Source organism: Narcine bancroftii, chromosome 8 (assembly GCF_036971445.1).
Source record: "Narcine bancroftii isolate sNarBan1 chromosome 8, sNarBan1.hap1, whole genome shotgun sequence".
NCBI lineage: Eukaryota > Metazoa > Chordata > Chondrichthyes > Torpediniformes > Narcinidae > Narcine > Narcine bancroftii.
In genome coordinates, this window is record NC_091476.1 from 160,633,287 (window position 1) to 160,657,595 (window position 24,309).

The 24,309-nt window shown below is 38.6% G+C and overlaps 1 protein-coding gene across 1 annotated transcript in view; it reads right to left on the reverse strand.

Annotated features, from left to right (window-relative positions):
* LOC138742136 (transcription factor AP-2-beta-like) overlaps window positions 1-24,309 on the reverse strand; it is a 105,287-nt gene that overhangs the window by 74,103 nt on the left and 6,875 nt on the right. Inside the window, exon 3 of the mRNA XM_069896318.1 lies at window positions 19,860-19,920. Within this exon, the coding sequence (XP_069752419.1) occupies window positions 19,860-19,920 (61 nt within the window). The remainder of the gene's footprint in view (window positions 1-19,859; window positions 19,921-24,309) is intronic.

The window sequence follows — 24,309 nt, forward strand, 5'->3', positions numbered from 1 at the left end:
GCAATTAGCAGAAACTCTCAACGGCAATTAATTCACTCTGATGGTGTAGCCAGCTTTGAGAACAGAGCCTGCAGCAAACTCAATGTTTTTTTTAACTAGCACAAAAGATCATGGAAACTTCAGCTACACTGAGCATAATTTATGCTTACAAGTCCACACACTTTTGGGGAAATGCACAAAGTAAATAAGCATAATCAAGTGACCATACCATTGCATGAATCAAAGATGTTCTGATCAAAAAAGACAAGGCAATAAACAAAAGCAGATATATAAATTATTTATGTCTTACCAGAGCTATTTGTTTCACATGTATTTAGAGTCCAAATTCCATGTTCTGGACTTGTATTTTTATTTGTGATTTTATAAGTAACCAAGTGTATCACTTTAATTTGAACGATTTGTTGAAGTAACCACCTGAGATGTTGCTTTGGAAGAGATTGTGTTAGACAAGCTGTAAGCATAACTGAAAAATGTGTCATCCAAGTTTAGTAAATATGAGCTTTCAGTTAAAGTTGCCAAGAGTTAATGAAATGATTGTCAAGGGAACACAAAAGTATATTTGTTCCTCAGTGCCTTAGCAAGGAATTGGATGGTCCCTTAAGTGGAGCTGACAAAACTGTGTGAGTGTAACAGATGGACATTGCCTTGAAAAGTGTTATTCCAAGCAGTTACAGCCTCTTATTATATCGATATGTAGAGGGAATTTACCACAAAAGATTTTGTCCTTCTGCTTGTTCCTGTGACTACTCTTTCAGAATAATACTTCAGAGTTCTCAGCAACTCAGGTCTCTCTTGTCTACATTGATGGAGTGGTTGCAACCATGACAGTTGCCCAGTAAGCTGTATATCACCTTGAGGAGAAACCACTGGGATCAGCCATGCACACTAGGTCCTGTGGAATAGACTCCCACTGGCCAAAGTTACCATTATTGAAATAGAGCAACATGCTGTGCCTGATGTAGGGTGTTACGTGCTCCCATTTTTCAGTTAATTTTCATTCGTGTGCCACTTTAAGATTTAACAAAGCTTGCAGGCTTTGGAGTGTCCAGTTAAGAGAGGCAAGGCGCAGAGACCATGTGACCAACTGATTAAGACCAACTGATTAAATGCTCAGGGGCATTTTTAAGGAGACAGCCAGGAGCAAACAGCTCTCCATAGAAGAAATACTGTATTGGATTGGCCTTATATATGGTTACAGACAATCTGCCTGATTTCCTCCTGTTGGTTATAAATGAATGAGTATATGGACAATCTGTCTGATTTCTTCCTGTTTATTATAGTGGAATGAGAAATACCACTTCATGACCACAAAGAGTGGAGATCACTTTTGTTCGACTGACCAACGAAAAGGGTTCTACTTACAGAAGAAATACCGCGCTTGGATAGTGACCTGAGTGAGAGTCACTTGAGTTTGGCTGACTCATGAAAAAGGTTCTGGAAGCTTTGTGAGCATCACCTGTTTTGTGTCCCCTTCGCCAAAGGGGGGAGTTTTGGTTGGCACTCGTCTAAAAAAAATATTTCATTGGAAACACCTCGACAAGAGTTTCATGTGTTATAAATATTCTGTCACCCTCTGATCTCTTCCACCCACTACATGAACTGCTAATTTCATTTAAAGCCTGCGTGTCGCATCCACTTAAAGCCTGTGTTTCTCATCCATCTGAATCCTGTGTGCTGCATCAATTTCAAGCCTATGTGTCAACATTAGGATTTTCTAAAACTGAAATTGGAACTGCCTTTTGAGAATTGGGCCTTGAGCTGTAGTGGCTTTGGGTGTTCCACACCAGTACATTCACACATAATTGAGGGTTAAGTTAGATAAGTGTAGATAAGTTTAGTTAAGTTTAGATAAGTGTAAATAAATTAGATTAAGTGTTATATCATTGTTGATTAATAATTTAAAATATTATTTTAAATATAACACGGCCTGGGCTAATTTCTATTGCTGCTATCTGGTATGTAACAAGGTGCTGACGGTGTGATATTAATTTTGTCTTGCAGTTTAGGGTCTGTAGTTTAAGTCAGATGTACTCAAACAATAAAATAAGCAAGATAAATTAATTCTGAAATGAAAGCTGATACTATATTATAGAGTCGACAACAAAAATGTTGAGTTCATTATATTAGAACCCAGAAACAGTAATGTGATTTGTATTTTGAACATCAAATGCAATTATTCTCCAGTGCGCTATATTTAAGGGGCAGATCTTTGACAAATAATTGATTTACGTCAGACAGAAAATTCATATTTGTAATGAAAGAGAATTTGAATAATTCAAATTAACAATTAACTTCCATTTTATTTTTCTTTTATATTATCTACCAATATGGGTGATTGGAAATGAAATCTGAGAAATCTAATGCTCATTGTTATCATATAAATCAGCCAATTCTCCATAACAACATTGTATCTTGGATTGAAAATAAACACACATAAAGTTCTGGCTTAAAACTCATCTGCAGATGTAAAGCTCAGAGCATAAAATTTCTCTAAGCTTTCCTGGCATGAGAAGGCTGTCCTATCATGAGCACCTAAAGAAATTAGATCTATATTCTTTGGAGTTTAGAAGAATAGGGATGATCTTATAAAAATATGTAAGATTCAAAGAGAGCATTATAGGGTAGATGTTGATGTGTTTCCACTAGTGGGAGAATCTTGAGTAGGGGGATATGGTTACAGGACGTGGCATGGGGAGGGGTGTGAACAGGCATAACTGCGATACACAGAACTTCTTCATCGAGGGGAAATGAATCTCTGTAATTCTCTCTCCTGGAAAGTTGTGGGGGCTCTATCATTGGAGATGTTTATACAATATATATATAATTTTTTTTAAATTTAGACATACAGCATGGTAACAGACCATTTCAGCCCAAGAGTCCATGTCACCCAATTTACCTACACCCCTGGTACTTTTCAAATGGTAGGAGGAAACCAGAGCCCCCGGGGAAACCCATACATACACAGGGAGAATGTACAAATTCCTTACAGTCAGCATGGGATTTGAACCCTGATCCCAATCGCTGGTGCTGTAAAGGAGTTGCGCTAACCGTGCCACTGATATTGACATTTGGACAAGAAAAATAGATGAGACCTGGGGCAGATCAGCCATGATCATGTTGAATGGTGAAACGGGCTTAAGTGGCTTACTCCTTCTGCTATTTTCTTTTGTTCGAATGTCTGAGAATATCATTTCAAAAAGATGGCCAAATTTAATAAGTATCTAGTGTTTCATAGAGCTACCTTTGTTGGTGCATATTTTAAAAGCCATGGATCAATTAAAGCTGCACTATATTGACCATTTTTTCATGACTATGGTTTTTGTTTTTGTTGTTGAAACTTTAGGGCACGTTTCATTTTATTTTGTCCCTCCAGTTCCCAATGGGGATCTGTCTGTTAGATTTGTTTAAAAAGTACAGGAATGCACAGGAAGTTTTTTGTTCCATACCAGCTCCATTTGTGATTATACATAGAACCCTGTGCTTCAGGCTGAGGAAACAGATCTCACTTTGCCAGATGGTTGGTATATGGAAAGGTTCCCAGTTCAGTCATGGGCTGGGACAGCAGGTCCCTTGGCACTTTTAAGATAAATGAATGCTTGACTAACTACAATGTAGGATACTTCCTCGTAAAAAAAACCCCATTCACTGTGTACAATACATAATACAAAATATACTTGTGTGCATCAGCTTGCAGCAAGACCTGCTTGACCACATCCATCAAATGATATGAAAACACCTATTTGGATATGACAGATGCAAAACCATCTTCACAAAGTCTGAGTCAAAACAGTACATAGGCGGGAGCTGTTAACATGCTGTTATCAAGCAGTTGGCAGGGAACACATGCAGAATAATGGTCAGGCTATGCATGAAAATCAGTTCTGTCACCTTATGCATAAGGGATGGTACATTCTCACAAACACCTGTGACACAATGACCTCTATTACATGGCTGTGGGTCAAGTCTTCACCTATTCTGTCACCCTCCTACAAACATATGCCAGCAGCTTACATGACAATTGCCTTCCGTTTTGCATGCAACTTTTCAGTGACTAGTTCCTTCAGCTTTGGCATCGGGATTAAGTGATTTGAGTTTTTCTAATGGATTATCAGAATTTTGTGATTTTAATTATTCTCCCTCCCCTTAAAATTTCACTTTAATGTGTTTTACAATCACAGTTTTTTTCTGAATCTCTCTATATCTCCAAGTGATGAGGGAGCCAGCCAGGCTGCAGCTCATAACAGGCATGTTAAGTGACGGGAGAAGCCCCAGCAAATTACCTACATTCAGGCTGACCTGTATTCACATCAGAAAACTAGATCTAAAGGGCTGCCACTGACATATGAACAACCTACCACTAAACCATTTACCTTTTCTTTGTCACTTTTTGCCTCAAAGAAACACCAGGCAACCTGTTCCTCAACATTCAAATGTTGTTCCAATAAGAGTCAAGTTTATTGTCATCTGATTGCACAAGTACTGCGTGATGAAGCAGTCATCTCCGATCTTCGGTGCAAAACATGCAGGCACATAGCCAGACCTAACTCACATACCGACAAACAATACATATGCAGAACAAATAAATAAATATATTTTGTGAATATGAGAGCCTCAGAATATTAGTACCTTTGGCCGTTCAGCATTCTCACTGCACGTGGGAAGAAGCTGTTTCTCACCCTGGTGGTAAAACACACCAAAATGCTGGAGGACCTCAGCTGGTCTTTTCCGTGTCCATAGGAGACAAAGATATATTGCTGACATTTTAGGCCTGAGCCCTTCTTCAAGGAATAAATCTCAGAATTCAGACCAACATAACCTGTTAATTGGATATGATAAGGGATGAGGTAAGAATTTATCATGTTTGTGCAAAAGGAGATGGAAAGGAGAGAAAGAGTTGGGTGAAGAAATTGTGGGGGGAGGGGGTTTAATCTGATGTAGAGGAGACCACAACAGGAGCACCAGATCCAGTAGATGACCCCTGCAGATTCACAAGTGAAATGTTGCTTCACTCAGAAGGACTGATTGGGGCCTCAGATGGTAGTGAGGGAGGAGGTGTGGGCACAAGTGGAGCATCTCCTGTGGTCACAGGGGTAAGTCCCAAAGGGATAAATGGTAGGGAGGGAGCAATGGACAAGGGAATCATGGAGGGAGCAGTCCCTGTGGAAGGTGGAGAGGGGAGGTGAGGGGAATATGTGTCTCATGGTGGAATCACATAATAGGTCACAGAAATAGCGGAAATTGATGTGTTAGATGCAGAAGCTGGTGGGGTGATAAGTAAAGACAAGAGGAATCCTGTCCTTGTTGCGCATAGGGGCATAGGAGGCCAGGGAAGATGTACAAGAAATGGAGAATATTTAGGTGAGTGCCGAGTTAATGGTGGGAGAGGGAAAGTCACATTGTTTGGAGAAGGAGGACATCTCTGATGATCTGGCATGGAAGTCCTCAACTTGGGTGCAGATGAAGACGGAGGAATTGAAAGAATAGAATGGGGACATGGTGGGAAAATGTGTTGTTGAGATAACTGTGAAAGTTGGTGGGTTTATAGAAGATGTTCTGACTAGAGTTTGTCTTCCAAGGTGGAGACAAAGAGATTGAGGAAAGGAAGAGTGTTGCTAGAGATGGACCAAGTGAATTTGAAGTCAGGGTGGAAGTTGGCAGCAAAGTGGATGAAATCAATAAGCTCATCATGGGTACATGAGGCAGCACCAAATTTAGCGGAGGAAGAGTTGAGGGGCCCTGTCTGTGTAGGCTTGTACCATGGATTGCTCCATGTAGCCAACAAAAAGGCAGGTATATCTGGGATACATGCAGGTATCCATGGCGACCCCTTTAACCTGGAGAAATTGGGATGAGTCAAAGGAGAAATTATTGAGGGTAAACACAAGTTCTGCCAGCTGGTGTAGGATGGTAGTGGAGTTGGGTCTATTCTCCATAAAGAAATGAAGGGCTTTGAGGCCTTCAAATGGGGAATGGAGGTGTATAGGGATTGGATAACCATGGTAAATATGAGGTGATCGAATTCAGGGAAATGAAAGTTGTTGAAGTGATGGAGGGCAAGTGAGGTGTCCCGGATGTAGGTGGGGAGGGACTGAACAGGGGGGACAAAACAGAGTCGAGGTAAGTGGATACCAATTCAGTGGTGCTGGGACAATTGGGTTTGTGGATCTTGGGTAGGAATTAGCAACTGGCAGAGTGAGCTGAAAAGACCAGCTGAGCTGCTTCAGCCATTTCAGTGTGTTTTACTATAATAACCGTGTCTGTAGACTTTCGTGTTTCTCTCAACCTGATGCTGCTGGCTCTAATAAGCCTGTATCTCTTTCCCGATGAGAGCAGCTGAAAGATGCTGTGTGTGGGATGGTAAAGGTCCACAAGAGCTTTGCGCGCCCTCTTCAGACAACAATCCTGGTAGATCACATCAATGGCAGGAGGGAGACCAATCCATTTATCTGCAGCAACCGTACATTGTGATGCAGCCGGTCAGGACACTCTCATTAGAGCTCTTGTAGAAGGTTGACATGATGGTGGCCGCTAGCCTTGCCTGCTTCAGTCTTTTCAGGAAGTGCAGTCACTGTTGCGCCTTCCGGACAACTGATGAGATGTTTTGTGTCCATGATAGGTCACTAGATAAGTCACCACCAGGGAAATTGGTGCTCTCCACTCTCTCCACAACAGAGTTGTTGATGGTAGTGGAGGGTGGTTGTTCCTAGTCCTCCTGAAGTCCATTATCATCTCCTTCATCTTCTCCATGTAGAGATTCAGGTTGTTACTCTTGCACCATATCACCATATCATATTACACCATATTTTTGACCTGACCATTAAACATCTTCCTTTTACCAGAGTTGATGCCTGACCTGCTGAATATTTCTAGTATTTTCTGCTTTATTTATAATCCCTCATTTTCATCATTCCCTCCCAACTGATTGGTAGATGGAGGAAACTTCACAGTGGATTCACAATGACAGTAAGAACAGGAGATACCAAGCTCCATAGGAGAGTGGACATCTGTGGAATTGGCAATTCAACAATCACCACCATCTTTCTCTGGGCCAATCACTTTTAACTTTAAGTTCCATTAAGTTCCATTTACCAAGACTGTACTGTTGGTGAACAGGTCAGATCTGGTCATGAGCTTAGCATCCAAAATACTAAAACTTGCCTAAATTTTATACCTGGGTATTACAACAAAAATTCTGAAAATCTTTGGAAGAGATCTCAAGAAACCATTTGACTCTAATACCAAATTAGGAAGGTCAAGTGATCGAAGATTTATAATAAATACTGAACATTTTTTCAAACAAATGGAAACTTGTTCTACAGAAATTATCTTTAACTGTGTGCATATGTATCCCCGTTTCTCTCTATTTCCTTTCAAAATTCAAAAACAATTCTGTAAAATATTGCTATATGATATGTTGATATCAATATGCAATTTATCAGTTTAATATAGGTACACACTTCATTCTGGTTCTTCTTTCTTTCCTTGGTAGTGTGCTCTGAGTAGTGCATCACCCAAGGAATTCCAAAGTGTAGAAAACAACTCCAATAACACACATGTTATCATGAATGGTAAAGAATTCCACATTCCAGGGTCTCAACAGAGGCAGGTGGACCATTTTTGTATGCCAGTAAGCATTTTTGAGAGGGCCTCCTCCTCCAGTAGAGGCAAAAGGGGGAATCCTTGGTAGAGAATATTGATATTGTAAAGAGTCAGGGGGGGGATCCTTTAGCAAAAAAATAATAATATTTTAAAGAAGATTCATACAGATAAAATACAGATAAATAAATGCAGATAACTGAAACCAACCAATGTTCCAAATTTATTTTATGTTGTGGTGGCTACAAATGCAAATAAAAATATATCTTTTCCCACTCTTCTCACGACCGCCACAATGCTCACCGTACACGTATGTGGGAACGAGTGATCGTGTCTGCCTTGCCATCAAGCTATAGCTTGGTAGATCCTGTCTTCCCCCTTCAGTTTCTTCATGCTCAAATATTTGTTGTGTTGTGTAATTGGTTTATAAATAGATATCTGCAATGAGCCTGTGCAGCACCCACACACATACATGACACAACATATCTCTTTATTAAATTTCATGAAACTTGGCTTTGACAGCAGAAAAATGCTATTACTTTTAGTCAGGCTGTGAGTAGTTTCCAATGTTTGTTGATAAAAGATACATCATTATATTTTAAATTAATTGTTTCATTGTTAGTTTTTATTACTGACCGAGAATATTTTCACAATGAAAAAATATGAAAGTCATTCAGCAAAGAGAAAGCATGCCAAATTGCAAGAAGAAGCTGTCAAGAAGTCCAAATCAATTGCTGACTTCCTAGCTAGACATCATTATCAATGTGAATCAGAGAATGACCATGCTGATCTTGATAACCAGACTGTTGGACCAGGACCAGCTACAGAAGGTAATACTCCCAAAGAACCTGATGATGAACTGATAGAGCAAACAGAGGAACCACAATTGCCAAATGAAGCTGATGCTGATAATAATGAAAAAGGGTTCACAGCTGGAAAAGCCTCCAATTACAAATCAACATTGGACTTATTCATAAGAGGAATAATTGACATTGAATCATTTCTAAAAGTTCAGGACTTTAAAGTACCAACTGATGTTCACAAGGATAAAGATAATCACTCAAAATTAAAGGATCGCATTCCAAGTCATGAAAATGTCAGACAAGTTGGTCTGCGAGAATTGACTGTGCAAGACCAATTGCACAGCATTTAGATCATGTTAGAAATGCAGTGGCAGAGCTGAGTGAAGTTACTAATTTTATAGTGGACTTTAAGTCTGATCTTCAGGGTATCAAAAAATACTTGGACACCTTTGTATATGTACTGATGTCAGCCATTTGGATTAAAGTTCTCATAATGATCCATAAAGTTAACTTGGTAATAGAATCTCCTGAGGCCACATTATATGAGTAAAGGGACAACATTGATCAACTATTGGCAGATATCCTGAAACTGAGAGAGAAATGGAATGATATACTTGAAGAAGCAAGGAGTGTGTCGATCAAAACTGGTGTGCCAGATGATTTTGCTGCTTGCAAGGGGGCACCCAACTCAAAAAGATGCCTAAAATTACTTCAGGGTCAATATGTTCTTCAACATAATTGACTTTGTTATTGCTGGCCTTTCACGTTGCTTTTCTGCAGTCAGGGACATTCGTGAACTTTTTGATTTTTTTTGTGGCGCTTGAAGCAGTTTAGATGAGAATGAGTTGTTACAAATAGTTAATTCATTTCAGCTGCAATACCCATCATATTTCAAGTGACATTCAGAGTGAAGAGCTTCTTCTTAAAAGAATTTTGAATGTGAATTTCAAACTCATTGCTGTGTTACCGAAGAAAATTTACGGTCAAATATTGAACTTGAGATTAAGCAATGTTTTCCCAATGTCCTCATTGCGTTGCACATTTTTCTGACATTGCCAGCAAGTGTGACCTCTAATGAGAGGAGTTTCAATGTTCTAATTCAAATTAAGTCATAGTTTCAGTCCGCAATGGTGCAAGAATGTTTGAAAGGATTAGCAATTTTGAACATCAACAGTGACAAGGCAAAATTGCTTGATTTTTCTGGTGTAATTGATGAACTTGCCCAAAGAAAAGCAGATAAAGCATTTCTGAATGTGAAAAAGTGATGACCATTTCTGATCTGAAATTTCGAATACATAATAAACATGAAAGAACTATTGTGTTTACTGCTTCTTATTACAGTCTTGTATTGTCTTGTATAGATTTGGAATAAAATTGCTTGCCATTACCTTTTTTATAAATTGTTCTAGTTCTTCTGTTCTGTTACTTGTAAGTGCATCATGTACACTACATATACATGTATATTTCCATACATAAATCATATGTATTTAGTTTTGATTACAAAAATACTTAATGAGCAGTTAAAAGTGGGGCCTACATTTCCCATCTGGCCAGTTTTGCCCTGCCTGCATCAAAGCACAAGGGAAAAGAGAAGATTGGATCACTGATCTCATGGGCAGATGAACCAAAGTTTACAGACCTCCATTCTGATTGAATAAATTGTTTGCAGAGTGCACTGCTTTTCAGTAAATGACATGTTTACAAATATGAAAATACCCGGACAACCAATTCTCCGATTGAACAGCACCGCTTTCATTACCGATAAATTTATGTCTGTCAACTTAAATTTATTTACAATGGAGACATTATTTATTTGAAGAAATCTTCTCTGCAATTTTCCATAACATTTACTGAAGTGAATCTCTGGAGTTCTCTGCACCCAAAGGTGGTGGAGGCCAGACCATTAGATATATTTGATGTGGAGATGAATAAATATTTGAAAGATCAGGGAATTGAAGGTTCTGGGGAACAGGCACAGAAGAGGAATTGAGGCCAGCATAGATCACCTAAGATGATATTGAATAGCTTGGCAAATTCAAAGGGGCTTCATGGCTTCCTCATTCTCCTGTTGTCTTGTGTATTTCAAAGAAAATTAATCTAATGGTGTAACCAAGTAAATACAGAACGTTGATGTATTTTCCACAATTACTTTTAAATGATGATTCCTCCCAGTGACTAGAAGTGTATCATTTTCATTTGATGAATACAAAATTAATGAAAATTGAGAGATTATTGTTCAGCTCCACCTTTCTTATTTTCTGGTTTTGTTTCATTATAATTCCTGAAGGACCAGGTAGGAAGAATATTTAACATTTATAAAGAGTGGTTGAACTGAAGTGTCCATCTGAATTTTATTTTATTATGAGGGTACACTCATTCCACACTGTTATGTGAATGAGCATGACTGCAGCCAAGGGTTAGGCATCTCCTAGATTTGTGTGGCCCACATGGAATGGGATGAATGACAAATGCCAGTCTTTCTGTCATTCAATCTTGTTTCTGGGCTTCACATATGGTCCAGAGGAGAAGCCTAATGGTACAGAGCACTCCAGATTTGTGAATCAGATCCCAATGCATAGCAATTAAGCTCCTGGCAGTTTGGAAGGAAAAGATAGGTTGTTTTTTTTTACTTTCTTTTAACATTTTGGATTATTTGTCACTTGTGTTTTGCTAGGGATTTTCTTTCATTATTCAAAGCAACAAAAATCTCACATAAACTTTTACAAAACTAAAATCACATAAAATCTCAATGGCATCTATAGGAGGTGAACCTCTTGGCTTGCCTCTTGTCAGGCCATGCTATGAGCAGGGGTTCAATAACATACTGGTGAAGGCCAAGTCATGATTGAGGCCTCATTATGTCTTGTCCATCAACTCCTAAATTGGGATGGACAGAATGATTGGACTACCAACATCTGTACAAAGTTAGTTGAGGGCGCAGCGTTCAAGCAAATACCATTCACCCTTTATATTCAGTAACAGTGTTTCTCTTTTTAATTACTGAGTTCAGAAAATACTTTCAAGATTTTTTTTCTTTACACTTATTTCAAATGAATAACAGGAAATTAATTACTTAAAAACTTGCTTCGTTAATGTGGGTTAGGGTGTGTGTGTGTGTGTGTGTGCGCGTGTGTGTGTGCGTGCGTGTGTGTGTGTGCGTGTGTGTGTGTGCGTGTGCGCGTGTGTGTGTGCGTGCATCTGTGTGTGTGTGTGTGCGCGTGTGCGTGTGTGTGTGTGTGTGTGTGTGTGTGTGTGTGTGTGTGTGTGTGTGTGTGTGCGTGTTGCATATGCTTATATAATAGTTGAGATTTTTGGTCAAATTTTACATCCTCATACTTTTGACTGCAGTAAGTACCTGTGTTATTCAAGGCGTTGGGAGTCTAGATGGCCAGAACGAGGTGCTAAGTCTGCATGTGGGAACTTGAATGGGTGAGCCAAGGATCCATGATCGGGTCATAGGGAGCTTGGATGGCCTGGGCAGGCAGGATTCACGGTCAAAGCTATGGGAGCTTGGATGGGCAGGGGGCCAGGGCCTAGGAGAGAGTCTGTACCTAGGGCACCGTGAGCCAAAAATAGGGGCATTGACTTTTACATGGATCATTTAGAAAACTCGCAATTTCTGGGCCAAAAAATGGGGGAAATCAACTATTATATGGGATTGACTATACTTGATAAATCTGAATCCAGGTTTTAACCATTTGTGTTTGTCTCAAAATTTGTTCACAAGTACAGATAGTAAAATTAGAATTATATCATTTGCAAGATTTAATACAGCCTAAATATTATAATTTGAAGATGTTTGTATCTATTGTAATACAGTATATAAAACATTGATTAATGAGCACATTAGAATAGTGGTTAAGTTGCCATATTAGCATATAGGGTGTTGACTATTGATCAAGAAACATAAAATTATAACAGCAATTTAAACTCTAGTTATATATAAAACTGGAATAAAAAGCTAGTTTTGGTATTGATGAGCAGCAAACTGGCTTAATGCAAAGAACATTTTGCTTATGCTGTCCTTCAGGCATGGATGATTGGCATCCTTCCCCAGTCTGACCTGCACATCTTTAGACTGATGAATGTCATTAACTCTTAAAAATTGCCAGTTCCCATGTCACCTGGCAGTGGACAATAAATATTGGTATGTCAGTAATTGTTTTGTTCTGGGCAGGGAATAGAGATGATTATTTGATGCACTGAATGTGCTAGAACTTCTCAACATGTTAAAACTTGTTTCTCACAATCTGACAGTTGAACTAAATGTGAAATTTTCAGACAGATTTTAAAGTTTTTGGGGGAAATAGGAATTTTCACAAACAAGTTGTTACTAAAAGTTGTTGTTATGGCCTAAACCAGCAGCAATAGAAATTCACTGAGACAATGGCATCTTCAAAACAATTTTTTTATTAACCATTAATAATATAAAATCTTACTTAATCCCACCGTGTGTGTGTGTGTGTGTGTGTGTTAGTGTGTGTGTGTGTGTGTGTGTGTGTGTGTGTGTGTGTGTGTGTGTGTGTGTGTGTGTGAGAGAGAGAGAGAGAGAGAGAGAGAGGGGGGGGGGAGAACCAAAACCATTACAGTTTGGGCACAATTATAAAAAGAATCAATTTTTAAGCTTCAGTCAGTTTTGTGTTGAAACTCAGATTCTTTAAATTGTTGCTCAAAAGTAATTGTGGAATAGATGTGAGATCTCAAAATCATGAAATTTTTGTAGAGTTGTTTTCTGAGAATTGTTTCTTCATACGAATGATTTACCTCTCTCTCATGAGTTTTTAGAACTTATCTTTTCTTCCACAATGGTTTCACAAACCCCGGCAAGGGTTACATGAAGTTAAAATGGGCACAGTGAAACTGTTCACTTTTCAAAGAGACAGCTGAAGTGAGTGGCTTTTCCTTACTACTGATTTTGTGTATCTCCCATGATAAAGAGAATACAGTAACTCTCTGTCTGGAGACTACTGCCTTTCTGACCTCAGATAGTTCTTGGTGCAATATTAAAATGCAGCTTTTCTGGAGTGTTAAAATCACATGGCATGACCTCATTGCTGCCTTTGGAGTTTCTTCAACCCACTTCAAAATTATGAATCATGAACAAAGGACTTGGGCCTGTCTGCACAGGTCATTGAAGCAAGAACTTGTTTGTTTGAACAGATGCCACCTCTCAGCAAACAATAGGTTCAATGAAGGAGACTTCAGTTTTTATGGCTGTTTACACAGCTTTAGCCAACAATGGAATAGCAGACATTTTGACTTTCAAAATGGTTTCTGTGTGTATGGGTCTGTGGTGTCTGTGTCCCACAAAATCCCTTTACTAAGAAATATATAACTGAATTCCATCACAGTTGGTGCTTATCCTTATACACTTGGCAGAATTTAATTTTTATTCCATCAAGATTGTATGCCAGTTTGGAATTTTTTTCAATTTAACCTCGTATTGTCTGACAATACCACGTGCTTTATGAAAATATTCCTTCTTTAACAATCATATTCTCTGGTTCACTGTATTTTCAGGAGATAGCTTGATAAAAGGACTATTTTGATATTTGAAATGCCTTGGGTGTATGAATTATTTTGTGTCTATGTTTTTGTTTTGCAAATATCACTGTAATAAATGCAAAAAAATCTACCCAATAAAATATTAATTCATGTCTTTTTCTATTGTACGAATGTATAATAGATTCTACTTAAAAATTAATTTTTTAAACTTAATTGTAATTGTCTATAAAATGCCTTGAGCCCCAAATTAAAGAAGCCATCTGAAAATCTTTGTAAAGAAACTCTTGCACCACATTCTTCATGTGGTGGGAAAATATGTAGTTCAGTTTATCTGATAGTTGAAGGAAACTGACAATAGCTTTTGCATAAACAGAAATTTCTTAAAATATTGAGGTCAGCAAAGGAGATTGACTCTATTTCTATTTTTCCGTTCCAAATAAGGGTAATGAATATGAAACATTAACCATTTCTCCCCCTAGAATGCTGCCTGTGTTCATTGGAGAATTCTAGCATCTGCAATTTTATTTTGATTTTAAAAGTATCTCAGCAGATACTTTCTCACATTAAACTATTGCAATGATTAAGGGAAAATGTGGCAAGATGATTTGTGCAGAACTTCATTTTCTTTAATTTAATCAAGTATGATTGTTTTTCTCTTACTGTTGTGACTTGTTTTCTGCTATTTTTGGTGTATCTTTATAACCCATTCAGATTTTATTTTCATTTCAAGTTTTTGTTGTGATGCATTGGAGCTGCTAACCTTTCAACGTCACTTTCCAGATGCAACAAGTGAGCTGGAATTGCAGAATGTATGAATGATCCTTGCTAACAGAATCAGATCTCTTCTCCCTTGGCATAAAATTGTAGGTCCTTTAGAGAATTGGCGTCAGTGTTTATTTGGGCAATAGATTGATCCCCTTTTTTTCCCATTCTCTTCTGGTTCAGATAGACATGGAGCAAGAAATCTTTGTCACATCCGTGGCAGCTGATTGTATAAGCTGATTGAATCAGAGTTTGGTGAATTGAATGTGTTTTTTTAAATGTCATGATAAATCATTTTAGCGCCGATGAAATGCATTTTTGTTTTCGGAGAAGCAACTATTGGGGATCAAGTTCGATACCCCATGAAATCCTAAGAATGTCCAATTTTGCAAGGAAAACTCGTGTGCACAACTCTCCTCAAGTGGCAATCGGCTTGCTTGAAAAGTGTGAACTAAACACTGGCCTTTTTCCCACGTCGGCTTCCCACCGTGGCCACCTCGGCACCGTTCAGCGTGGGGAGGAATGGGAGCCGAGCTGCGAGAGCTTAAAATCAGGAACCTTCATTGTGCTATTTAGGGAGTCTTGTACGATTTGTAGCACCGTCACGGTCAGGACGCCCAAGGATCTCATCTCTCGCAACCACTCCAGATGCAGGGTTGTGAACTCTTGCAGTAAGAGAAGGGAAAACCGGCCGTTTAAACATGAAAGCAACTCCCCCATTTCTCTTCTGAGAACCATTTCAGATTGCACGCCGGCCCTGAAGTCAAAATCTCGACCCTCCATGATTTAGTACTGAAATTCATGAAATTACACGGCCTTGTCTTCGTCAATGTAAATGTTGAAACTATGCACTGATACAATTTAACTCATTTCTTTAAAGACTAAGCCGAGTCAGGTTCCCCATGACTTGTTGGCTTTAAGGTAACCGTTTACTTGCACTGCAGACCCCCAATCGAAATTAATACAATTGCTATTTACGTGGACTCGTTCATAATAGATTTTTAAAGCAGATCTTGAAATTGAATAATGCCACGGTTCGGAATTGTCCTTGAAATGGTTTTAGTGGCGGATGCTCCCGTCTCTCAGTAGAGAATTCAGTAACTTACATGCCTTTTATCAAACGGGAAATCGAGGCATAAAAATGTAGCTTTTTGCGATAAACCGTCGAAATTGCCCTAATCACTAGGGAGGGTAAATACCGTCTGTGCTTTGAAAACTATGCAAAGTGTTGCCAAACTCTAAACGCAGTCCGCCGTTCGGCCGCTCTGCTGGAGGCGAATCGAGGTCCACGATAGAAACGTGGACACAAGGAATGAAACTAAACGCACTCCGAGAGTGAGCCCTGCCCAGTATTTCAAGGGATTTAATGTCCTGGGCGAGCTCGCGTCTCGTGCGGCGGACGGCGGTGGAAGGCAATCATAGCTCAGCAGGGGCTCATAGTAGAAATGAGATCTAAACGAGCCCAGGAGAGGGTTAATGAAGACCCATCTCTCACCCGCCGCCGCTCTTCCGCTGATCATTGCTGCCTTTGCGCCCGTATCTCTATTTTTCATTTTCAATGCATTTTATGATTCATTCCATCCATTTGTGTGACCGCTTACTCCCAGGTGACTTCTGTTCGGCTTTTATTTAAGTTTCAGCTGTTTCCGCGTCCTCCTGTCATTTTTGCAAAGATCGTATGTTTCCCAAGAGCTGATGACAGCCCAGCGCCGTACAAAGCCCAGGGGAATTTCAGAGGGAGATGGGCGGAGATGGAACCAGCTACTCCGCTCAGGTGGCTTGAAGAGGGAGGGGAGGAAAGGGTGGGCGAGGTCCAACGGCAGCTGAAAGCTGACTGACGCCGGTAATACTCGTTTTATATTTATTTGCATGCCTTTGCTCGAGCTACCGCCCATATTTTAGAAGTGTTCCAAATGTGTTTCAAGAATTATGAGGCGAAACGCAGCATTTCTGTGTTTTTAACCTCGATCACAGAGTTTGCCGACTTTCAGTTTCACAGAACTATCAAGAACTCCGTGGAAAAAAAAGCAATGAAGCCGTCACGAAATGTTATTTTGAGGAAAATAAGACGCAACACGTCGAGTTTAAACCAGTTTGCAGAGAATGTGAAATAATTTGAAGTTGTTCTTTTAAAAGTCGGCCAAAACTTTGACGAGTCAGTGTTGGAGTTATTGTCTCGAGTTTAACTTCTGTTCAGTTGTGGCACTTTAATGAAGATAGTCATTAAAGATACCCAGATACCCATCAAACTTCTCCTCCAGACGTTTATCTGGTTCTGTCCAGCACTGTTACGCTCGGAATTACAGGGAATCTATACTAGTGGCTTGTTCAACAACATTTAAAAAGAATCCTGTTTCTTTTGACGCAGATTCAGTGGCGCGAATACCGACTGCAAGTTTCTCTCTCTCTCTCTCGTTCCCTCTCATTTAATTATGCGTATTGAAACTCCGGATTACATGATAGAAATTAATTGGAGGAACACTTCCCCTTCACTGCCAGCTGTCCACTATATCTCCTCTGTATCTTTGGAAACAATTTTGTAAGTCTTTTAAGCATAGCCGAAGAAAATAGATTATATTGGTCACCATACTTAACGACTTTATCTCCTTTTCAAGAAAACAACCATTTTCTGGTGAGGAATGTCTATTTATTGAGCCGACATGTACATTTCTCCTGCAACTTGACCCGTGAAGTATCAATTTTGAACCCGGAGTTTCTTAGATAATCAGAAATTCCAGTTTCACTCGTTTGACTAGGACATTTCGCGAGCAAAAAAAAATTGGTGGTACAAAGGTTCTCGGCTGCTCATAACGGCCTATTTCCTAAAAAAAATTATCCGTGATCTCTCATCGATGGGTCTGTGTGTGTGGGCGCGCGCATCAATACAGACATGCATATTCAAATTATAAAGGAATTTAGTTTTAAAACTGTGCGGACCAGTTGGCGTCTACGCCAACTTTCCAACTTCCAAAAATAGAAAATTGGCAATTTAGGATGTAAAAAAGTTATAGGAACCATTGCATGCGCGTTAAGGAAGAATGCATCTCGCTACAAAAGCACAAACAAAATAAGCTCTAATGAGTAGTGAAAAGTAACTAGATTGGTGGGCGACAAGGTGAGCATGGCGCGAGGGATTACAGGCATTGGAGAAGAGAAAAACTATTGGGAAGGCGGAAATCAACTATAAAACTAATTATCAAGGGAATAAACCAATAGTCAGGTGAAATAAGAAAAAGTCGGGCTTTGGATATGATCAGTAAGGTGTGACAAATTCACAGGCAGCAAAACCGAGGTACAAGAAATGTTTAGAAATCACTTTTTGTCAGTATTATATTTACCAGGGAGCTCAACTGAGATTAGCAATGACTATAACCACGTTTAATAGTGTAAAATAAGCTAATGAAACTCAGAGGATATCATCTTTTCCGGAATACGCCAGCATACCATAAAACATTTAATCATTTATTACATTGTTTCGATTATACAGGACTATGAAAAGGTAGCAGAACACCAATGTTTAAATAGGAGGATAAAAATTATTCAGGGAACTATTAATGTCACATAATATTGGAAGCAGAAAATGTAAGATGGACTGAAGGAGAAAGCAACAAACCTGTGTGAAACCAAAAATATTTTGGTAAAACATAGAGCAGATTCCCCAAGAATTGCTAGACCATTCTCCTGGAATGATTTAACAGATGACAGAGGGAGTCGAAAAGGGCGATGTAGTAAATGTTATGAGTTTCTAGATTCCCGTTGACAAGATGGCACGTCATAGATTGGTCAATAAGGCAAGAAAGGGGAATGAGGTCGGAGAAAGCTAAAATTCTGGTTCTACCAGAGACCACTACCGTTCACAGTGTCCATGAAATGTTTATACTTTGAAATTAAGAACACATTTTAAATTGGAAAATTAAACCAACTTTGAATATAGGGGACAGTTAGTGGAATGGAGATCGAAAGCAAATTACTAGACACAAATAATGGAATGGAGAATCGGGAGGTGAATAAGGAGATGCGTGCGAGGCATTTCATTTGATAAAGAGAATAAATGTAATAAATATTACTCAGAAAATAAGAATCTAAATGTAATAGAAAAACCACGGATCTCAAGTACAAATATATAAATTGTTATTGGTAGTAACACAGCATAAACGGAAACGGAACTCGCGCCTGGACTTATTTCTTTTTAAATGTGTTAGAATTGATAACTTGATGTGTGCCAATCATTTGTCAGGCCATCATTCCAAGGCTGCCTTCAATTCTCCACAGCTGATGATAAATGAACATAGAAAGAAAAGATAGGATGCAAAAAATAAACACAAGCATGGGACCACAAATGGAAAGTTGTGTTTTCCTTTTTCTTGAATGGGCCCGAGAGATAGCCTATGAGAGATCTAAAACACACATATAAAGTTTCTGTGGACTAGGTGCGGGAAGAGTGGAAAGCTAAAAGCCGCCCGTTTAAATTTGTTGTCAAAAGGTGGTCCAGATTTTGAAAAACTGCTCTGAATTCGGAGACTGAGAAGAGTAGAGGAACTAAGTAAGTAAGGAGGAAGAGAATGGATTGCCAACAGACGGGAAAGGGGTGAGTATGTGGTATAAGGACCAGTTTAATCTGATTAGGACAAGTTTCCTGTACCTGCCCTGCATATTCGATGTAATCCTTGGTTAAACCTCTCCAACTGTTTTTCGAACCATTGGCATAGTCCAAATGATGCTCTCAAACCTCGGAGATTATTCATAAAAACGCATTTTTATACTGTTTCCCTGATCGTTTTAGTTAAGATATGGTATTTTATATAACAAACGAGCAAACCAATTCAAACCAAGTAATTATCAGTATTGCAAATAATTTCTGATCAGACCAGGTTTTATATAAAATATCTGGAGCTCTCGGAACGTGACTCGCCCGCATTATCACAAGTTTCAACTACATTAGCTATTCAGGTGTTCGCTCACGTACATAATTTAAAAAAAGACGTTAATATGGGTATCCTTCATCTTTCATAAACTTCCAGCAAGAAAAATAGAAACATTATTATGTTGATTCTTGTTTGCTGAACATGGCGGAAAACTGTTCTAATGTAACAGATTTCCACGTGTAAGAATATACCTCATAAGACAAGTTTGGTACACGAATAATCAGTTCCATTTATTTCAGTTTGAACAAGAGCAGACGAAGTCTTTTACCTTTTTTGATTACAGACTGGTCCAATAAATTCATCCCAGGGCTTCCGTTATCATCCACACCCTGAAGGGAAAAGAGCCAATTGTTTATTTAACTTTTTAATGCAGTAACAATCTCCCCTCCCTCTCTTTCTCTCTCTTCTCCCCTCCCCCTCGCTATTGATAACACTACAATCCACAATGGGATTCAGTTAGCACCTCTGCATCTGAACTGATGAAAAACTAACCCATTCTAGACCTAGGAGAAAGATAGCACCGAGAGCATTGGTGTACGTACTGCCCATTTTTTTTCTATTTATTGACTCAACTTTGTGTTCTCTCTAGAGATTATCCATGTAATCATGGCGCGTCTCCTTCTTTCCTTTTTGTCAATTTTCTCTTCCAGAATTTCACTGTGCTCGGACCCGTCAACTTCAAATAAAGTTCTTGTCCGTTCCCGCCAAGGGCTGTCAATGTCATTTCTCGCCGACCTCCCTCCCACCCAAATCATAGTCACAGGGTAAATCTCTCCAAAATTGTGCGTGATTTCAATGTAATTACAAATCGAAAGGCATTTTGGATATATTCTGAGAGGGATGTTCCAACAAACCTACAAGCATTTCCCTGTTTTTTTCTTCTTCTTGTGTTCATTGTTCATCCGTCCAATGTTTTTACTTCCTTATTGTGTGGCCATGAAAACAGATTAAAGTATTTTGACAGTCGCATACTTTGACGCGGGTCAAAGGTTAAGTTTGCAACTACATATTCCTGTTCTCCTCTAAATAAGAGCACGCGCCAAAACTGATACTTGCTTAGGACAAGAATTCGCATTGAATGGCAACTTTAAATACGTTTCAGAATGCTTGATACTAATGAAGGACTCGTCGTTTTTAACATCCTGATATGTGATGTGGCAACAAAATATTGAAAATAGATAGAACACACGAGAGTCAATTTTTAAAAAATGTCACGGCATACGAGGATCTTGTCTAACGTCCTGTTTCATTGATTTTAATGGATCTCACTGATGATTGTTTCATGGAAACACCGTTGTTCTAATAATTTGCACTTTTCTATTTAATGTAGTGTCTCCCTCATCCACTTGGAATTTGTTTCTTGGTTTCTTCTCCATATTTGTTTCCCATTTTTAAAAAAACAATAAAATTTATGATTGATTGTGAATAAAAGAGCAGGTATTTGGATCAGATTGAATTGATTATTATAGATTTTGGTTCCAACTGTATTTCAGGGATGTAAGAATGTAAAATTGGATACTTTTTAATTGCAACGCAACAAGTAATTGTTAAACGAATTGAAAAAAATGAAACGCATTTGAAATTTAAATTTGCAGATTTAAGTAGTAGTGCAAGATTTACGTTTTAAGTGGAATTTGGACTAACCTTAAACCTGGTCAACTTTCATTCTTAGCAAAACGATTGGATCGAACTTTCATATGGTTGAAATATTTAGGGCCTAAATATTGAAATCGAACGGACCATTAAGCTTCAAATTACACATTCTAATTAGATAAGAGTACATTTGACCCACAAATCAAATATACTTGATCGAATTATTATTTAATCTGTATTTTCCCCCACAACAATGTTTCTTATCAAATCCTAACGTTAAACCCTTGGCCGACAATGTCAGAGAAAACTTTCATCATGGATGTGGAATTAAAATTTGGATATTTGTGGTAGTTCTCGAAATTCTAACCTGTTATTTATACATAGGACGAAGTGTCATACGCAGCTACCTTATGTGATTTATCAGGAAATGTGATGGCTTCAAGCAGGGTTTCGACCCAAACCGTCGACTGTCCATTTCCCGCCACTCGACGGCCTGACCACCTGAGTTCATCCAGCAAGTTTTTTTGTTGTTGTTGCTAATGAATGTAATGTTTTTTCCCGTCTCCTTTAGAATTCTGAGACTGATCGAGGCAGCAGTTATCCCCAATCCTCCTGTTTATTATTGTAAGATTTGTAACTTCAAAGGACACTGTGTCTTAAAGGGTTAAAGTAGATTTTTCCCTATAATGCCCATCATGCAAACATATCTGTCTTATAAAGCTCCAGAATTGACTCCATATGTCCTGGTTGTTTATGGTCACTTTGGGATTTAAGCTATAGCATCTGTGATGCGACATGGTCATCATCAACAGGAAATCCTATTTACGTCTAAATATGTTGACAGAAGTAGTCTATCTGGTTGTAGTTTGCTTTGCTGGGTATAGTGAGTCAGCACTATTCGGGGCGTTTAAGCGTTCTTTGACAAGGCTATCTACACCAAACACACCACTTTACAGCGTCGTATAAATTGATCGTCATTGTGAATCCATTCTTTAGGACTAATTCTAATTCAGGGTTGATCTTCTGCACACGAATTGCAAATAGCTTGAATATTAATCGCTTCAGGCGTGGACATAAGTTTGAAATGAAAGTTCGTTTTCTGTGGGCGATGATCAGCGCTGTAAACACGAACTTTCTGAGTTATCATTTTAATATAAAACAACTACCGCTTTCATCTGCTGTGAGAGATCTCGGTAAAGCTCCCGGGTAAAATTACTTTTGCAGCTTGCATGTTACTTCGAAACACTTTTGATGGATCTGGGCCCTCAATGCGTCAACTTCGCTATTTACACTTACAATCGAAAAATAACCGTTTCATAATGGATTTCATGGTACAAGACAAAAATGGGGATTGGAACCGGATTAAACAGATAGACCGCTATCAGGAAAACGCCTCACAAATGTTCATCAAATTCCTGCTCAGATCGTTTTTTTTTTCAGTCGATCAAGCTAGCAAAAGGCTCGGGACAGACAAAACTATACAAGTTAGGGGATAAAATATAATTGAATTTGCAACATTAAGAGAAAAGTTCCTCGAATACATTTTTGTCAATATTGTTAATTTTTTTGCTCTATGCTCATCCATCAGGAACATGAAATTTCAAATTTAATTTTAACTTTTCCAAAATACATATTAATAATTTGTTAGTTTACCTTTTTTTTGTTCCCCGGAGCTTTTCTATTTGTATTGATTGGGTATTTGAATTCATCTCAGTATAAATGAAAAAAAAATTATATAACTGCAAGTGAAATACATCCTTTCTAAGCCACGTTCAAGTACAAGTTGGGAAGGATTCTCGCTTTAAATTATTATTAGGGGAGAGTTACGGTTTTGGCTAAATTGAAATCACTGATGTCCTCAAGGAGTTGTGTCCGATTGTTAGCAATAAACATTCCTCAGTGATTACTTAATCTTTTTATATTCGTATAATTCTCACCGGGTAGGGATAGGAATTATTATCTTCGGACTCGGAGACTTATGCTAGTTATGCTAGTTTTCTCTCTCTATTTAAACCTTAAACGCTGATGAATTGCACAACAACGTGTCTTCTTCGAACGGAAGGACTACCAATAAACCTGGAAATAACCGAATTATCCGACCATGTAAACCCTATTTGCCCTCCCAATTTTGCATATTATAATAAATGTTTTTTTTTAAACAGGTGCAATGTACGTGGTCCGAAAAGCGCAATGATACAAGTCAGATTAAATCTCTCCGTTTAGAAAATTGCTACAATTGGACTAGTCTTTCGCGGTTTCTTTGCTTGCTGATTTAAATCCTGTGACACGTCTTTTTAAGATTTTACTCTCTCTTGTACAATAATTTCAATATTTCAAAACAGTGACGAAATAAAAACTCCAGGATCACCCAGTTTTCAAGCATCATCTGAACAGCTAACTCCTTCCCGGAATTTTCAAAGAATGCCCCTTTTCTGTCAGTGCACGCGATTTTGGGGGATTGAGAAACGTGATATCGAGGATATGCGATATCGAATACATTCGGGAGAGGTGCCATTATACTAGGAAATTTGAGGACGAGAAATTTGCCAGTAGGATTAGATGCGACAAGGGTTAAATAACGCGATGGAAAGAAAATCTGAGATTTGAGGATCATGTGACTTTGGCGGAGAGTGACATTGGTAGGCAAGTGGCACATGGGCGGGGAAAGGGTTGGGTGATGATAAATTAAAATTTAGCAAAGGGAACATTTCGTCCCTTGTCTTCTACAAATATTTCAACGGAATTTCAACTTGTACTATATACGCCTTTCTATAAAAGTAGGAAAAACAAAGCTAAATCGAACATTCCGCGGATTCTTTGCAATTACCTATTTTTCAGGTGTTCTTTATCTGTTCTGAGAATTTACAATGTGTCCCGGATGCTCTTGTCTTTCAAGAATTTATGTCTGAAGGCAATAAGTCATTAAACCTCCCCCATAATATAACCAGATTACTTGGTATTTTCACTTCGGTTCTTCTTGGCTTTATTTTATTCGCCAAGAAGGTGAAATGGAAGTTGATGTTTGCTCTGGGAAATTATTTGAAGCTTATTGAGGAAGTTATTTCAACACAGATGATACAATACTTAACCACCATCATTAATATTAATGTTAAAATGGATGGAAA